Raw genomic sequence first — 18,426 nt, forward strand, 5'->3', positions numbered from 1 at the left:
GTGTGAACCTACTCCACAACAATCTAACCCTTCACTACGTCATATCCAGAACCCCCAATTTTTCTTATATTCATGTGCCTTTTAAAAAGTCTTTTGAATGTCCCTATTGCACTAGCCTCTATGACTATGCCTGGCAATACATTGCTGGCACCTACCACTCTGTGTAAAAACTTACCTAGAACCATAGAACATTGCAGCACAGAAACAGGCCCTTCAGCCCTTCTAGACTGTGCCAATATTTTTCTGCTTAATTCCACTGATCTGCACCCGGACCATATCACTCCGTCACCTTCCGTCCATATATTTGTCGATTGTTCTTAAATGTTATTTACCAATTCAGCTGGCAGTTTGTTCCACACTCCCACAATTCTCTGCATGAAGAATGTTTCCATTAAACTTTTCCCCTTTCTCACTTAACCCATGTCCTCAAGATTTTATCTCACATAACCTCAGTGGAAAAAGCCTGCTTGCATTTACTCTATCCATACCCATCAAATCTCCCCTCATTCTTCAACTCTTCAGGGAATAAAGTCCTTATCTGTTTAACCTGTTCTTCAAGTCCTGGCAACATCCTTATAAATCTCCTCTGCACTCTTTCAATCTTATTGATATCCTTCCTGTAGTTAGTTGACCAAAAACTCCAAATTTGTCCTCACCAATGTCTTATACACCTATACCATAACACTCCAAGCCCTATACTCATTAGTTTATGAAGACCAAAAGCTCTCTTTATGACCCTATCTACCTGTGACATCTTTGAAGGGAATTATCTGTATTGTCAGATCCCTCCATTCTACCGTACTCCTCAGTGCTCTACCATTTGCAGTGTATGTTCTACCTTGATTTGTCCTTCCAAAGTGCAACACCGTACACTTGTCCGCATTAAGTTCCATCTGTCATTTCGCAGCCCACTTTTCTAGCTGGTCCAGTTCCTTCTGCAAGCTTTGAAACCCTTCCTTAGTGTCCTCTACACCTACAAACTTTTTGTCATCTGCAAACTTTCTGATCCTCTGATGTCTCCCTTAAACTTTCCTTCAACAGATGTCCTCTGGTACTTGCTATTGTCCTTGCAGGAAAATGGTGCTAGCTGTCTATCCTACCCAAACCTTTCATAATCTTATACACCTCGATTAAGTCACCTCTCATCTTTCAACGTTTCAAAGAGAAAAGCCCTAGCTCTGTTAACCTTGATTCAAATGACATGTTCTCCAATCCAGGCAACATCCTAGCACATCTCCACTGTACCCTCTCCAAAGCATCTACATATTCTACTGTGATTGAGAGTATCGGAGCTGGGATTTGAAGGGCTTTGAGTGCTGAAGGCTTCCTGATCTTTTTGGAGGTTTGGATCTGGAGCTTGGGTTGCCGATGAATCAAACAGGAGTATGTGCAGATGTGGGAGTGATGAAGACGAATCCATGGACTCTCATGGTGACTCTGTCTTAAGGCAGACAAAAGTTGACATATATAGTGTATATTACATTTTTAATGTATTATTACTTGACAATAAAAAGAACCTTGAACTTGGAACATGGTGATGTCAGACTGCAGACTTTGGTGAGGAGGGGGATTCAGACAGGAGGGTCTGTAGGATGTTTTAATGCTGGCCTTTGGTTTCACAGTGTGATACTGGCATTTGTCAGGAGATGATTGGGGTAGTTTTTCCATTTAAAAAATCTAGATAAAGAATGGGAACGGAGATCAGGTTACATTTACAGTGCATTCAATAGTTTAAAAGTGCCATGCTGGGCTCAGCTCCATACATTGGATGGTGCAGCCTGTGGGAATTTTGAAACACTGTGCTTATTCTTGATGACTGGACCTGCAGGAAGTTCCTCAGGTTTGGTCAAGTTGAGTACCACCTAGATGCATGGTGGTGGAACCATGGGGCTGGAACTTGTGTATATAGCTACTCTCCAGAGGTGGTCACCCCGCAAGTGAAGGAAAGAGTCAGACCACCAGGCAGAGGAAGGGGAGAGAGGCAGACAGGTAGTGAAGAAAACCATGGGTGCAGCTCATTACAACGGTGGGGTGAATGCAGCTAACAAGTCCGGTGATCGTGGCACTGTGGTGGGCTGAAAGGCAGAGGAATAAGAGTGACAGAAGACTCGGTAGTGAGGGGAATGGTCGGAGACTTCTGTTGTCATAGATGTGGTTCCAGATGGTGCCTGGTTAAAGGCATCAGAAAACAGTTGCAGGACTTTCAAAAGGAAGTGCAAATGGCAAGAGGGTAGTGTCTCTGTTTCAACAATGAGGAGGAGGTGTATATTTAACAGAACCAGAAATATCAATAAAAGAATTACATAAGAAATTGAAGGAATATGGAGAAGTGTCGGGATACAAGATTAACGCAAATAAAAGTGAAGCAATGCCAACGAATAATGCGGATTTCTCAAAATTTAAGAAAGAATCACCATTCAGATGGCAAATGCAAGCAATACGTTACCTAGGTATACAAATAAATAAAAATCTCGGCCATCTATATAAACTCAATTATTATCCACTAATGAAAAAATTACAGTACGATTTAGAGCACTGGAAAGACTTACCACCAACACTAATAGGAAGGATAAACTGTATTAAAATGAACATTTTCCCAAGGATACAATACCTATTTCAGGCATTGCCAATACACTTGACGGAGAAATTCTTCAAAGAGTTAAAGAAAATAATAAGGAAATTTTTATGGAAAGGGGGGAAACCGAGGATAGCACTAGATAAATTAACAGAATGGTATAATCAAGGAGGCTTACAACTGCCAAACTTTAAAAATTATGATAGAGCCGCACAATTAAGATACCTATCAGATTTTTATCAAACAAGGGAAAAGCCAGATTGGACTAGATTAGAACTAGATAAAATATGGGAGAAGATACCCGAACATATATTATATATCTTTCTTTGGCTTGGCTTCGCGGACGAAGATTTATGGAGGGGTACCCCCTCCATATATTATATAAATGGGATGAAAAATTGGTACAACATAGGAATTCTCCAGTATTACATCATCTGCTCAATATTTGGAAGAAGATTCATGTAGAAAGGAATAAAACAAATTACCAACTACCAAAACTAATACTGATGCAAAATCAGCTAATTCCTTTTACAATAGATAACCTTTCCTTTAGAGAATGGGAGAAAAAAGGGATCAAAAGAATAGAAAATTGCTTTTCAGGAAATAAATTATTATCCTTTGAACAAATGAAGGATAAATATAATATAACTCACGATACAGTGTTGGCATATTACCAACTGAAATCCTACTTGAAGGACAAATTGGGAAGCAGTCTGAGGTTACCAGAGGGAAGTAATTTTGAATATGTGATTACAGACACAATGATAATCAAAAAATTTATAACAAACATGTATATTAAACTGCAAGAAAAGGAGAATGAGGAAACAAATGGTAAAACTAAACAAAAATGGGAACAAGATCTAAACATAAAGATAAAGAAGGAAACATGGGAGAAGTTATGCTCAGGAACTATGAGAAATACAATAAACACGAGGTTACGTATGATACAATATAACTGGATACACAGGCTATACATTACACCTCAAAAGTTAAATAAATGGGACCCAACAGTATCTGACAGATGTTTTCGCTGTAAAAAGGAAATGGGAACAACAATTCATGCAATCTGGACATGTGAGAAAGTGAAAACATTTTGGGAAGATCTAAACCAGATATTAAATAAAATCACAAAAAGCAATATACCAAAAAACCCAGAGATCTTCCTCCTAAGTAACATAAAAAACAAAGAATTTGGACTTAAATTGGATGGTGCACAAAAAAGATTTGTTAGGATAGCCCTAGCTGTAGTAAAAAACTGTATTATGTCAGCCTGGAAATTAGAAGATAACTTGAGAATACAACAATGGTATATAGAAATGAATAAATGTATTCCATTAGAAAAAATAACATATAATTTAAGAAATAATATTACAATATTTGAACAAATATGGGAGCCATACATGAAACACAATAGAGAAAACCTACCGGGGACATCTACCGTCTAAAATGACAGAAGGAGAAGGGAATGAAAAGAATTGACTCAGTGGAATTTCTTGTTTATTTTTACTGAGTGACAACATTGTTTGACGGGTTTAATGTATCTTAGATTCTGAACTTTAAATGAATGGGAGGGGAGGTAGGGAGGGCGGGATGGGAAGAGGGAGGGGGGGGAGAAAACGACACTATATATTTGAAAAGGAAAATGTATGTATCTTGATCAATGCGGTTTATAGTGTGAAAAATAACAAATTTAAAAATAAACAATGAGGAGGAGGTCGAGCAACATGAGTTGAGTGAGTTAGTTGAAGGTCATGAAAGAGGCTATGGTCTCTGGATGACTTGCAGTCCTACCCCCAACGAGTGGAGGAGTGGGTGGATAGGTTAGTTAAATGTGAGCCTTAGAGAGGTGTCATCAGCGAATTTGTAGTTTGAGTTGGAATCAAACTTGGACACACAGTCACGGATCTCTAGTAATTGAAAGGGAAAAAAGACTTCTGGAAATCGAGGCCCTATTTTGAGGTCAGGCTGATTTCACTATCACAAGACAGGATCTGGCAAAAGTAAACGGGGAATAGCTGCTTACAGGAAGATCTACCTGTGATGCTTGAGAGTCTTTTAGAACATTACAGCAAAGTCCCATGATGTAGTGCTGACCTATGTAAACCTACTTCACATTAATCTAATTTTTCTCACCCTCATACCTGTAACTCTTACATCCATGTGGCTAGATGTTTGAATGCCCCTATTGTGGCAGCCTTCACCACCACCCATGTCATGTGCCAGACCAATGGAGGTAGAGGTAAAACATTAAAAAAAAGAGGTCAGGTGGAGGAAAACAAGTCATACAGGATGAAGCTAAAACCCATCCAGGGTGTGTGGTGTGCCTAGAGCAGAGGGATCCAGGACTACAAGGTACTTAGTACCTTGAAAGTGGTGTCACAGGTAGAAAAGGTGGTCAACAAGACCAGTGTGCCAGAAGCCTTTTTGACCACCCTATCGACCTTTGTCTGGTACCTGCCAATCAACTTCCTGTCCCCGCAACTCCACCCTTCACCCTCATCCATCATCCAACATCCCTCCCTGACTCACCAGTCCCCCTACTGGCCACTATCCCACCCTGTCCTCATTATGCAGGCTTTCTCTCCCCTGTGCTCTCAGTCTCGTTCCAACCCGAAATGTCGACCATTCTTTTTCTCCCACCGATGCTGCTTGACCCACTGTGTTCCTCCAGCAGATTGATTTTGGTTCAGATTTTAGCATACGAAGTCTTTTTGTCAATATTACATGTGGAGAAAGCAAGCCGTGCACATGCAGAAACACCAGCTCTTCATGCACCATCTATACTGAGCAACATGCTGACAAATTCCTCATCAAGCCCCATCACACCTGGAGGAGTCACGTGATGGAGTAGTGGCCGGACGGTGAACTCCAGCCCTCTCCAGAAAAGTCGGGAAAAACAAGAGAAAACACAAAGGCACAGAAATAAAAGTTACAGAAAAGTGAGTATAAAGGTGGAAAGAAGATGGCGACAAAAAAAGAAAAATCGAAAGCAACGGTAAGAAGAGAGGAAGAGAAGACAAAGGAGGAAAAAGGTGAAGGCCTTACCTGTCCGAAGAGGCCCGCTGCGGAGAGAGAAACCCGCTCCCTCAGGTCGGTAAATAATGGACTACAAAAATGGCTCGCTGAGCCGAGTAAAAGTGCGCAACCGCGCATGCGCGATGCGAATGAAAAAAAACACACCGACGGGAGGGGGGACCAGCTGGGGAGTCGACCTCAACAGCCGGCAACGACAGCTGCAGAACACCTGCAGCAAGAAGAGACCACAGAAGACAATAGAAACAAGAAAGAAGAGGAGGAAAGGGCAACAAAGAAACAACAGATGGTCAACCCAGAGGAAGAAGAAGAGGAAGAGTATGGCGAAATAGAAGAAGAAAAGAAAGGCAAGGTAAAGGATATACTTGCTCTTATTAAAGGATACATGGAGTCATTTAAAGAATGGCAAACACAGGAATTTAAGGATTTAAGAAAAAGAATAAACAACACAGAAGAGAAAATAAATAAAATGGAGATGACCTTAACAGAAATGGGGAAAAAAATGGACAAGATGGAAGAGCGGGCAGTAGCAGCAGAAATGGAGGTAGAAGACTTAAAAAAGAAATTGGAGAAATCTAATAAAAAAACTAAAGAGACACAAGAACTACTAGCTCAAAAAATAGATACAATGGAAAACCATAACAGAAGAAATAACATAAAGATAGTGGGCCTTAAGGAAGATGAAGAAGGCAAGAATATGAGGGAGTTTATAAAAGAGTGGATCCCTAAGACCCTAGGATGTCCAGAACTACAGCAAGAATTGGAAATAGAAAGGGCACATAGAGTATTGGCCTCTAAACCACAACCACAACAAAAACCAAGATCTATTGTAGTAAAATTCCTAAGATATACTACAAGAGAAAAGGTACTGGAGAAGACAATGGAAAAAGTAAGAGAGGGCAACAAACCACTGGAGTATAAAGGGCAAAAAATCTTCATTTATCCAGATATAAGTTTTGAACTCCTAAAGAAAAGAGTTCAATACAGCAAAGGCGATTTTATGGAAGAAAGGGTATAAATTTATACTAAAGCATCCAGCGGTATTGAAAATATTTATTCCAGGACAACAAAACAGACTATTCTCGGATCCAGAAGAAGCACGAAAATTTGCAGAACAATTACAAAAATAGACTGAGGGAGGAAGAGGGGTAATGAGAGTTAAAATGATCACGATTGATATGTATGTGGGTAAAGACAAAAATAGACTGAGGGATGAAGACGGGTAATGAGAGTAAAAATGATCACGATTGATATGTATGCGGGTAAAGAGGTATAAGAGGGAATAGAGACAATGAGCATACATGAATGTATCTGTACTTAGAGGAAAATATAGATAGTATAGACAAGAATTAATAAGGGAAGGTAATGGAATAGAGAGAATAAGGAGGGAATTAAAAGAGTGACCTTTGTGACATATGAAAAGTGAAATCTTTTCTGGGGGAGGCGGGATGGGGGGAAATAGCGGTCACTGCAAAATCAGTTGACGCTTGCGAGTGGATTCGCAAATCCAAATGGAGAGGGGAGATGTGGTTGTCCGACAAGGGATAAAGGACAACTCAGGAGGTGAAGGGGAGATTGGGGATAAATAAGATAGAAATAGGAGAATAAGGAAAATGTTGGATGTTGTAGGAATGTTGTCTTATAAAGAGTTGAAAATAAGAAAACAGAAATGGAAAAGGAGGAAAGGTAATGATGGAAAAACGGAAAGAGAAGATAAACAAAATATAAAAGGGCTACGCTGAACTATATGTCTTTAAATATTAATGGAATACATAACCAAATTAAAAGGAAGAAACTACCAAATTTAAATGAATAAATGTATTCCATTAGAAAAAATAACATATTGGTTAAGAAATAATATTGAAATATTCGAACAAGTATAGGAGCCTTACATTAAATACAATAGCGAAAACCTACCGGGGACAAACATTACCTAAGTTGATGGAAGGAGAAGGAAAGAAAAGAATGGACTCAGTAGAATTTCTGGTGTAATTTTGTTGAATGACAACATTGTCTGACTGGCTTAATGCAACCTAGATTGTATACCTAAAATGGATGAGAGGGGGGGGTGGGGGGGTGGTTTGGGAGGAAAGGGGGGGGGAGAAAAAGTCACTGTATATGTGTGAAAAAGAAATAGTGTATATCATGGCTAATGTGATTTATGGTGTGAAAAAAAAAAAATAAAAAAAAAAAAAAGCCCCATCACACCTCTCCTTAACTCCCCATGAACAGTCACTTCTTGCATCGGGGGCAGTCACTGTTGAGACGCAGATTTCTCTCTTCAACAGAGGGCAGTGTTTTCCTGTGCTCAGCGCTGGGGAATAGAGGAAACTATCTTCCATGTAGATTGCATCAAAGTCAGGATTCTGGGCATTCAACTTCCTCTCCAGAACCACGAGCACAGAACCAGGCTGATTCCCCTCATGCGGGATAGGGAGCAAGTTTTATTTTTTTTAACAGAGGTGGTCTATTCAGTGATTATAAGAAATCACATGAATACAATATTACAGTACTTCAGTTACACACCATTTACATATTCAAATTATCGCCATCCAGAATACATTTGAGCCTCTGTAGTGCCCACTGGTGCTGTCACTCCCCTGTCACCTGTGGACACTGCATGCCCCTCTGGGGACACACGGACACAGACGCTACCCTGGAAAAGGGGAAGAAAATCAGCTCAGGACAAATCCGCAATTGCCCACTGCCTAGACCCATGAATGGCCAGCTTGCCATGCCCAGGAGCCAACCAACGGAGAGATCCCCCAAAGCGATGGAGAGATATGATCTACTGCTCTCACACAAGGCACGAAGCCAACCCTCATGTCCTCCCTCAGTCATGACTACACCTCAGAAGTCGCTCCCAGGTTTTGAGACACCCAGAGTCCTCGTCACTCTTTGCATCAATAATGAACAAAATAAATACATAGAAAATGTTTTATTAAAGCCGCAATATGATTACAGTGTACCCTCAAGCAATGGCAGATCGAGTCAAAGAAATTCACCATATAGATTTCACAATGCGGAATAAAAATTCGTTCTTATACCAAATTTATGCGTAAAAATAATAATTAAGTAAACCAAAATTCAAAGGAAACACATTTTGTTGATTTATGGCAAGGAGTTTGTGCTGCAGAAAGATTACAATATGGCCAGTTTTCTTGCACTACAAACTCCTCTGTGATCTGAGAGGGGTGGACTGTACTTTGAAATCCTTCTGAAGCACACAAGAAAAGCTGGGTGCTGGTTGTGTTTTTTTTAAAATAGAGGAGATATTGAGTGAAGAATATGTAAAATCTAAATAGTTCTGTCGGGGACTCAGAATGGGGCTCTGCCTGGAAGCTCACGTACAGGACACTTTATTTACCCAGTTATCCAATTAGCTGCATTGCTCATTTGCTCCTTCCTTTCACACGCTGCAGGCAGCCACACTGTAAATGCATTCCAAAGTCTTTTCTGTCTTGCCTTGGCAGAACTGCAAGGTGTGGAGTCTTTGAAAACTGAATGGAGAGGAAAAGGTTTCCACTGGAGGGGGAATGATGCAAATCTAGAGCCCAACACTATTAAACATACTAAATTAAAGCCAATGGCGAGATCTGGTTGAAATTCACTATCTACTGAGAATGTGGAACCAATTCCCATAGGGTTGATCGACAGCTGAGGCATTTAATGGGAAGCTGGAGAAGGAAGAAGGTGATGGCGGTGGATGGAGGAAAGATGGAAGCAAGGAGCCTCAATGGCAGCGTGCATCTGACAAACTGAGTGGCTCGTTTCAACACTGCAAATGCTCCATAATCTGATAAACAGTCATCGTGCAATTCTAACTGACCAAGAATACTACTCTGATGGAAGGTGTCTACGGAGATATTCACCCCTGGATTAAGGGAGAAAGTCAAAATCGGCCACTTATCTTGAATTCCCTCACAGGGGGTCCAGACGAAGAGCACGGAATGTTCTAGAAATGCATAATAATGTGCTGAGTGTGCAAGCTGGAGCTCCCTCAGGAGTTGGGCCAGAGTGGCCATCAGGATTATTTGCTGGTAGTCTTGTTCCTGTTCAATGTTATGCAGCTGTATATGAGGTAAGTGTCCACAGCGTAAACGATAACTCCAAGAAACCCAAAGACCTGGAGATCAGGCAGAAGATGTTTAACGTCCAGAAAGAATCACCCTTGATTATTCTCAACCCTCAGGTCTTTTCAAAGTTCATTAGCCAAAGTTCTATACAGTAGAAACAGGCCTTTGGCCCAATGAGTCCATGCCGATCAGGCTCATACTATTTGCCTGTATTCAGCCCCTATCCCTCTATACTTTGCCTACCCACGTACCTGCCCAAATGTCTTTTGAATGTTACAATTGCCCCTGCTTTGACGAGTTCCTCTGGGGAAGAGCAAGGTCAGATATTTACTCTAAAAACAAATCTTAAAATTAACAGTGCCCCTTACCAATTCTTCTTGATGTACATTAGAAAGTATCCTGTCTGAATATACCACAGCTTGGGACAGGAACTGCTCTGGGAGTTGTTATCGCACAACCCCTTTCCTCCATTCACTCAGTCTACACCTCCCACCTCCGGAGAGGAGCCAAAATTAATATCCCATACTGCCCCAATCACACTCGCTTCCCCCGGCCCCACCTTCAGCCAGAAGATGCATGTGTTTAAAAACACAAACCTCCAGATTCAAAGGCAGTTCTTTCCTGTTGTTATCAGACTCTTAAATCGACCTCCCATTAGTAAAAGATGATACCCCTTGCACTCTTTGAATTGTACTTCCTTCTTTAACATGAAATCCCTGAGCTTTTATCTTATTGCAATACAGTAAAATCCCCGTTACCCAGAATTCAAGCAACTGGCAGCTTCAACCAACCAGCAAAAGAAAAATTGCAGAAAATAAATAGGTAAAAAGTAGTTTAATTTTCTTATTTATTTTTTTATTTTAAAAAATTTACATACAGCACAGTAACAGGTCATTTCGGCTCACAAGTTTGTGCCGGCCAATTTACATCCTATTAACCTACACTCCCGGTACATTTTGAATGGTGGGAGGAAACAGGAGCCCCCAGGGAAAACCCATATAGACACAGAGAGAACAAACTTCTTACAGACAACGCAGGATTCAAACCCCGGATTGATTGGCGGCACTGTAAAGGTGTTGCGCTAAACGCTAGGCCAAACTTTCCGCTCAATTTAAATTGGTGCCCCTAGTGGTCAGTTTGCCAATCACGCAACACACAATCTCAAGCATCTGGCATCTACCAATCCCCATAGGTGTCCGATTCCAGGGGGTTTTACTGTAACATGTTTTTATTCCTGCACTACTTGCTGTACTATGGAGAGGTTGACTTGCCTGGGTAGCATGCAAAGCAATGCTTTTCACTTTATCTCGGCATATGTGACAACAAACAATTCAATTCTGTCGGTTAGCGTCACTCCTGTGTGACGTCTTTCTTTACATCACACAAGGCAACTGCACCATTTAAATCAGAAGATGTCCTGTCATGACCCTGGATGTTAATTCCACCAGTGGTGGTCTACCATGCTCCTGGCCCAGCGGCCCAGACACAAGCTGCGCACTGTCACCCCGCGGTCACCTGATAGTCACTCACCGCGCCTGTGATGACCCCCACTGTACAGCTGACAACCAGAGCCGTAATGCAGATAATCAGCAATAACAAGGCAGCGAATGCAGAGTTTAGAGAATCCTGAAAAGGAAAAAAAATTGAGCATTTTTGTTATTAACTAAAAGTCATTCCTTTTTTCCTTTCAAGTTGATGGCTGTTGTCACCAGGGAAAATCAAGCCCTTCCAGAAAGAATCAGTGGCTTTCTACATCACTCGTTCCCAGACAGCTACAGCATGGGACAAACCTTCCACAATGTCCCATCACACATTCCCTGGGGTCAGATGCAGAATGAGGCTTCTTCTGCACTGTTGTGCCACACACTCTTGGGTTCAGACACAGAATGAAGCTTTCATGGAGTGAAGTTCCTTTCACACTATCCTATCACATACTTCTGGAGTCAAACAGACAGAGGGTGAAGCGCCTTCCTCATTGCCCATCACACACTCCCCAGGTCAAATATAGAATGACGTTTGCTCCACATTGTCCCTCACACACTCCGTCACAGAGCGAAGCTCTCTTTAGAACCATAGAACACTCCAGCACAGAAACAGGTCCTTCAGCCCATCTAGTCCATGCTGAACTATTTTCTTGACTAGTCCCATTGACCTGTACCCAGACCATAGCCCTCCATTGACTTACCTATCCAAATTTATCTTAAATGTCAAAATTGAGCCTGCATCGACCATCTCTACTGGCACTCTCAACATCCTTTGAGTGAAGAAGTTTCTCCTAATGTTCCCCTTAAATATTTAACCTCTTGTTCCTGAATCACCAACTCTCAGTGGAAATGCCTGCTTGCATTTTCTCCATCTCTAACCCTCATCATTTTGTGTGCTGACCTGTTCCATCAGGTCAGCACAATATCAGGGTCTGATATTGTAGATAGTGAAGACAGTCAGCAAACATTTCAGAGACTCTTAGGACAGCATGGTCTGGGCACAGAATAAGGCTTTCTTTGCCCTGTCCCATCACACACTCCCAGGACCGGTATAGGATGGATAAACCACAATTATCTTTACCCATCTCATACTTCCCATTGTTTCCCTCTCATCACTGCCCACAGGCCTATCCTAAGGACCACACCAACCTTTGATGGTGTTTAAACTAGTTTGTATCATTAGCTTACCATCAGTGGCCAGAAGAGCTGGGTTATTTTGGAGTCAAACTTGAGTAGATACAAAAGATAGAAGGCCAGTGTGATGAAAGTTTCCATCAGCGGGACAGCCAGGAAAGCTCCGGTGTTGAATGAAGCAGCAAAACAGATGAAAGCCACGAAGGCAAGGACCTGCAGGCAGGGAAAAGGGACACGTCACTCGCCTCTCTGTGGGCATACCAGCCTCTCAGCATTCCCTGTACTCTGGAACAGGCCAACAGGTCATTCTGAGGATAGCCCTTACCCACATAGCATCACCTGGGCAATCACCACCAGTCAGTACGTGCCTGGTATCAACCACCTTCCACAAGAGATGGTCTTGAAACATTGGATTACCAAGTTCAACCTCCCTTTCATTGTGAGACGCTGCCTCAAGAAGGCAGCCAGCATCATAAAGCATCCCAATCACCCTGGTCACAACCTCTTCTGGCTGCCACCTTCGGACAGAAGGTACAGAGGTCTGAGATCCAGCATCACTGGGTTCAAGAACAGTTTTTTTTCTCCCAACAGCTAACAGGCTCTTGAACCTTCCTGTACTACCCTAACCCTGACCATAAACTACTCCTGGACCACCCAACATCTGTATGCACTATTGATACATCATTTTTCCTCTTAACCATCTTCAACTGTGGTTATTTATCCATCTTTTATATTTTTTATCTTTTTTTTTGCATGAGGATAGAATACACCTGATCTCAGAAACTAAGCAGGGTCAGGCCTGATCAGTACTTGGAGGGGAGACTGCCTGGGAACACCAGGTTCTGCAGGTTTCTGTGAAGGGCGCTGGATAAAATGGTGAATCTCTGTCTGCCTTAGGGTAGACAAAAGTCAAAGAATTTCATATATGCTACATTCTAAATGTAGTCTTACGTGTCAATGATGGAACCTTTACCTTTTACTATTCTTGTACCTGTTTGGCTGGGGGAAGTAGGAATTTCAGTGCAGATGTTTATTGTCAAGTACACCATGCAATGTATAGATACACCAAAACTCCTACTTGCTCCAACCTAAAAAATACTTCTAAAAAACTGCAAGAACAGCTAAGAAAAACTACAATGGTGTACTTAATTGAATTAAAAAGAGACAATAGATGCAAAGAAGATAGATAATTTAAAAAAAAACACATGTGGCCTGATTAGCAAGTTTGTGGATGACACTAAAGGGTCTGATATTGTAGACAGTGAAGACAGTTCAGCAGGATTTTTGATGGAATTCAATACAGAGAAATGGGAGGTTTTGCACTTTGGGAGGACTATTGTGGGTATGATCTACACAGTGAATGATAGGGATCTGGGAAGTGTGGTGGAGCAGAGCGATCTAGGACCTTGAGAATGGTATGACAGTTAGATCATGTGGCCAAATGGCTTTGGCATATTGGCTTTCATCAGTCAGAATATTGAGTAGAGAGTTGGAAGGTCACATTGCCAGTTATACAAGAGCTTCGGGGAACCCCATTTAGAGTATTATATTCAGTTTTGGTCACTGTGGTGCAGGAAAGATGTTGTCGAGCTGGAAAGGGCTCAGAGAAGACTCACGAGGATGTTGCCAGGACTTGGAGATCTGAGCTATAGGGAGAGGTCATCTCTCCTTCCCACGCCTCCCTTCTTCTCAACTCCCCTCATTCTCTTCTCTACTCCTGCACCTTACTCTCTCTCCATCACTCTCACTTCCCCGTCTTTCTCTCTCCACACCTAGCACTCCTCTTTCCAATTTCCTCTCTCTTGCTCTTTACCCCCTTTCTCTCCATTCCCTCCAAACCCACCCTTTTCTCCACTCTTCCTCTCACCAGCCACCCTCTCTTCAGACCCCACCTGCTTTCTTTCGCTCTCCCCACCCACTATTTCCTCTAACTCCATCCCTCCACCCTGCTTTCTTCCCATTTCTTTTCCTCTCTCCTCCTTTTCCATCTTTTCTTGCTCCACCCTCTCCCTCATTCCTATTCAACCATCCCTCTCTCCACTCTCTACATCCTTTCTCTTCTCCCACTCTCAACCCTCCATCACCCTCTTTCATTGCCTTCTATCTCTCCTTCTCTCTTCCATATTCTCTCCACCTCTTTCCTTCTCTCTCCACAATCATCCCTCTCCTCCCCCAAGTTCCCTCACTCTCCCTCGAGCCACCCTCCCTCTCCAGGCCCCTTCCATCACAACCAAAGCCACTCTCTCATCCCAATACCCCTCCCCTTCTCCCAAAATCCTCTCCAACATCATCACCTCCCCTTCACTCTTGCCCCACAAAATGCTCCCCTCTGCTCTCTCTCCCCACAAAATGCCCCCAGCATGCTCTCTTCACCCCTCCTCCCTCTCCACCCCCATTTTCTCCACTCTCTCCTCTCTCCAACCCCCCACTCTCTCTCTCCAATGCCTCTCTCCTACCCCCCTTCTCTCTCCAACCCCCTCTCTCTCTCCAACCCCCCTCTCTCTCTCCAACCCCTCTCTCTCTCTCCAACCCCTCTCTCTCTCTCCAACCCCTCTCTCTCTCCAACCCCTCTCTCTCTCCAACCCCTCTCTCTCCAACCCCTCTCTCTCTCCAACCCCTCTCTCTCTCCAACCCCTCTCTCTCTCCAACCCCTCTCTCTCTCCAACCCCTCTCTCTCTCCAACCCCTCTCTCTCTCCAACCCCTCTCTCTCTCCAACCCCTCTCTCTCTCCAACCCCTCTCTCTCTCCAACCCCTCTCTCTCTCCAACCCCTCTCTCTCCTACCCCCCTCTCTCCTACCCCCCTCTCTCCAACCCCTCTCTCTCTCCAACCCCTCTCTCTCTCCAACCCCTCTCTCTCTCCAACCCCTCTCTCTCTCTCCAACCCCCCTCTCTCTCTCCAACCCCCCTCTCTCTCTCCAACCCCCCTCTCTCTCTCCAACCCCCCTCTCTCTCTCCAACCCCCCTCTCTCTCTCCAACCCCCCTCTCTCTCTCCAACCCCCCTCTCTCTCTCCAACCCCCCTCTCTCTCTCCAACCCCCCTCTCTCTCTCCAACCCCCCTCTCTCTCTCCAACCCCCCTCTCTCTCTCCAACCCCCCTCTCTCTCTCCAACCCCCCTCTCTCTCTCCAACCCCCCTCTCTCTCTCCAACCCCCCTCTCACTCTCCAACCCCCCTCTCTCTCTCCAACCCCCCTCTCTCTCTCCAACCCCCCTCTCTCTCTCCAACCCCCCCTCTCCTACCCCCCCTCTCTCTCCTACCCCCCCCCCCTCTCTTTTCACCACCTCTCTCCCAGCTTTCCTTACTTACCATCTCGAGAATCTTCAGCACACTCCGTCTGGATTTTACAAACAGGAAGTTGACCTCCATTCGGCTGTTGTTTTGCCGACCGGGTGGTTCTGCTGCTGCCTGGGTGGGTTTGGACCCTTTCTCAACGCTTTGCTGCCCGTTGTGACCAGCTCCTGCTTGAGCAGCCAAGCCCCTGCCGTGTCTGCGTCCGATTGACGGGCCGAGTGACGGAGCCTTGGGTGAGGGGGCAAATTCACAAGGAAATGCGTTCATTTCTCTCTTCTGTCAACTGAACTCCCGTCCAATTCCCACGGTCAGTGCTACTAAAATACTGAAGAATGAGCAATTTTTAAAACCCAAAATAGACTTTATTCACAAAAAATCGTTCAAACTCTTTTTGCACCCTTAGTTTAATATCCTTACATTTCTACCCCCTCTCTCTCCTACTGTTACATTCATTTTTATTTCTCTCCTCCCCGCAATCCTTTCTTCCTTGCTTCTCACTCCCCCTGTCTCCATACCCTTGCTCTCCGCCCCACCACCACCTCCAGACCCCCCTCTCTCTGTACCCCTCTCTCTCCACCTCACCTCCAGACCTCTCTCTCTCCACACACCCTCTCCAAACCCCCCTCTCTCTCCATATCATCTCCACACCCCAATCTCTACACTCTCTCCATTCCCCCTCTCTCTACACCCTCTCCAAATCCCCCTCTCTCTCCATATCATCTCCACACCCCAATCTCTACACTCTCTCCATTCCCCCTCTCTCTACACCCTCACCAAACCCCCCTCTCTCTCCATATCATCTCCACACCCCAATCTCTACACTCTCTCCATTCCCCCTCTCTCTACACCCTCACCAAACCCCCCTCTCTCTCCATATCATCTCCACACCCCTCTCTCTCCAAACTCCCCTCTCCATCCCCCCTCCCTCTCCACACCCTCTCCAAACCCCTCTCTCTCCACACCCTCTCCAAACCCCACTCTCTCCACACCCCCCTCTCCATCCCCCTCTCTCTCCACTCCGCACTCTCTCACACCCCTCTCACCTTACCACCCTCAACTCAATCCACCCCGATTCCAAACTCCTCTCTGCCCTCTTTCTCACCACTCGCTTTGCTCCTCTCTTGTTTGGGAGGCTTCCTCTAGATCTCAGCCCCTCAATGGAAGGACTCTAGACTGGATACCCTCCCACAGGGCCCTTGCATTCCTCAGAATCAAGATTTATTGTTATGAACAAGTCATGAAATCCAATGTTTTGCAGCGCATCATAGTCCAAACATACATATTATTACCATCTTACGACCTTACTACAAGAAATAAAATAATAATATAGTCCATGAGAAGTCAGGCAGCACCTACTTGGCGGAATGAGCTGGTCAGCAGCATGTCCCCATGCGCTGAAAGTCCAACAGATTTCAGGCAGACCAGAGAAATTAAAAAAGTTTTGTCTTAGCAAGGTAGATTGTTGTTTTCGTTGTGATCAGACAGCTAATACTTTTTTTACATACAGTTTGGTTTTGTGATCGATTGCAACAGTTTTGGAAAGGTATTCAATCTATATTTAATAGTTTATATAATATCTATATTGTATTAGATCCTGATATATTTTTATTAGGGAATATGCAATCATTAATCGATTTAGGCTGAAATGATTATCAGATTTCTTTTATCTATTTAGCCTTAGCAGTGGCTAAGAAATGTATAGCGCTTACTTGGAAAGATAGAAATATACTAACCTTAGATAGGTGGTATTTGGAGATGAAGTCTTGTTTAATTATGGAAAAGATATCTTTTTCAATTCAAGATAAGATGTCTTTTTCTAAGTTGAAGTGGACTCCATTTGTTAAATACTTGCAATTAAGTCTGATTTAAATAAGTTTTATGTGTGATATTTTAGATTTGATAACTTTTTTTTAATTAATATTTTTACTTGTTATTTTCTTTTGTTTGTGAGTGTTCTTTTATATATATTACTAACTTTATTAATTCTTCACTCTTTATTTTGGGGAAGGGTGGGGTTTTTTATATATAGTTTTTTTTAGTGGTCGTATAAATGGGGGGGGGGGTTAGATTGATTTAATTTAGGTTATTAATGTTGTGTTGCAATAATTACTTCATTTTTATTTTTTCTTTAAATGTAATTTCTTTGTTTTATTCATGTAATAAAATCTTTAAATAAAGTTTACAAAAAAAAAATTTCAGGCAGACCAAAGTGCTCTTTCACCAAGTTAATGGTCTTCCAGCAGATCTGGATGTCTGTCTCTGTGTGCATCCCGTAAATCAGAGGGTCCTCAGTCACGCTGCTGCTGGGGAATGAACCATGACAAGGACCCTCGCAGTCTTCTCCACACACCCTTACATTCTGCAGAGGTGGGCAACAGCCTCTACTTCAGCGCAGTCATCTTGGAGACAACGCATTTGTGGGTGAAGTCCCAAAAGGACCGGACTAAGAGGGCTCCTCTCACACCTGGATGGTCTGCTCAGTTAACCACCCTCCCTTGTCCATCCAATAGTGGAGCTGGAGGGGTGCCAAGGGAGTGAAAAGTTGCACCTCCACCCCCATCCCAGTCTGATTCCGCCCACCCCTCCCGGTCCGACACTGCTAAAAAAAATCAGGGCGGCTCGTCATTCGACCACCATGAAAAAATAGTGCACGAAAAGTAAGGCAGGGTCTTGGGTTCATTGATTATTCAGGAATCTGATGGCAGCGGGGAAGAAGCTGTCCTTGTGCCGCTGAGAGCTCGTCTTGAGGATAACCAATGTTTTGGGCCTTCATCGTGAGGAAAATGATGCTGAAGAGTGTGAAAATTAGCTCAGAGAGGCTTAAAGACAGTTT

At 43.4% G+C, this 18,426-nt stretch overlaps 1 protein-coding gene across 2 annotated transcripts in view; it reads right to left on the bottom strand.

Moving 5' to 3' along the window:
* cmtm3 (CKLF-like MARVEL transmembrane domain containing 3) overlaps positions 1 to 18,426 on the bottom strand; it is a 74,519-nt gene that overhangs the window by 22,017 nt on the left and 34,076 nt on the right. For both annotated transcript variants that reach the window (XM_069902041.1, XM_069902040.1), the window contains exons 2-4: positions 15,609 to 15,821; positions 12,357 to 12,515; positions 11,215 to 11,310 (exon numbers count right to left, since the gene is read on the bottom strand). In XM_069902041.1, the coding sequence (XP_069758142.1) occupies positions 11,215 to 11,310; positions 12,357 to 12,515; positions 15,609 to 15,821 (468 nt within the window). The remainder of the gene's footprint in view (positions 1 to 11,214; positions 11,311 to 12,356; positions 12,516 to 15,608; positions 15,822 to 18,426) is intronic.

Source organism: Narcine bancroftii, chromosome 10 (genome assembly GCF_036971445.1).
Source record: "Narcine bancroftii isolate sNarBan1 chromosome 10, sNarBan1.hap1, whole genome shotgun sequence".
NCBI classification, from domain to species: Eukaryota; Metazoa; Chordata; class Chondrichthyes; order Torpediniformes; family Narcinidae; genus Narcine; species Narcine bancroftii.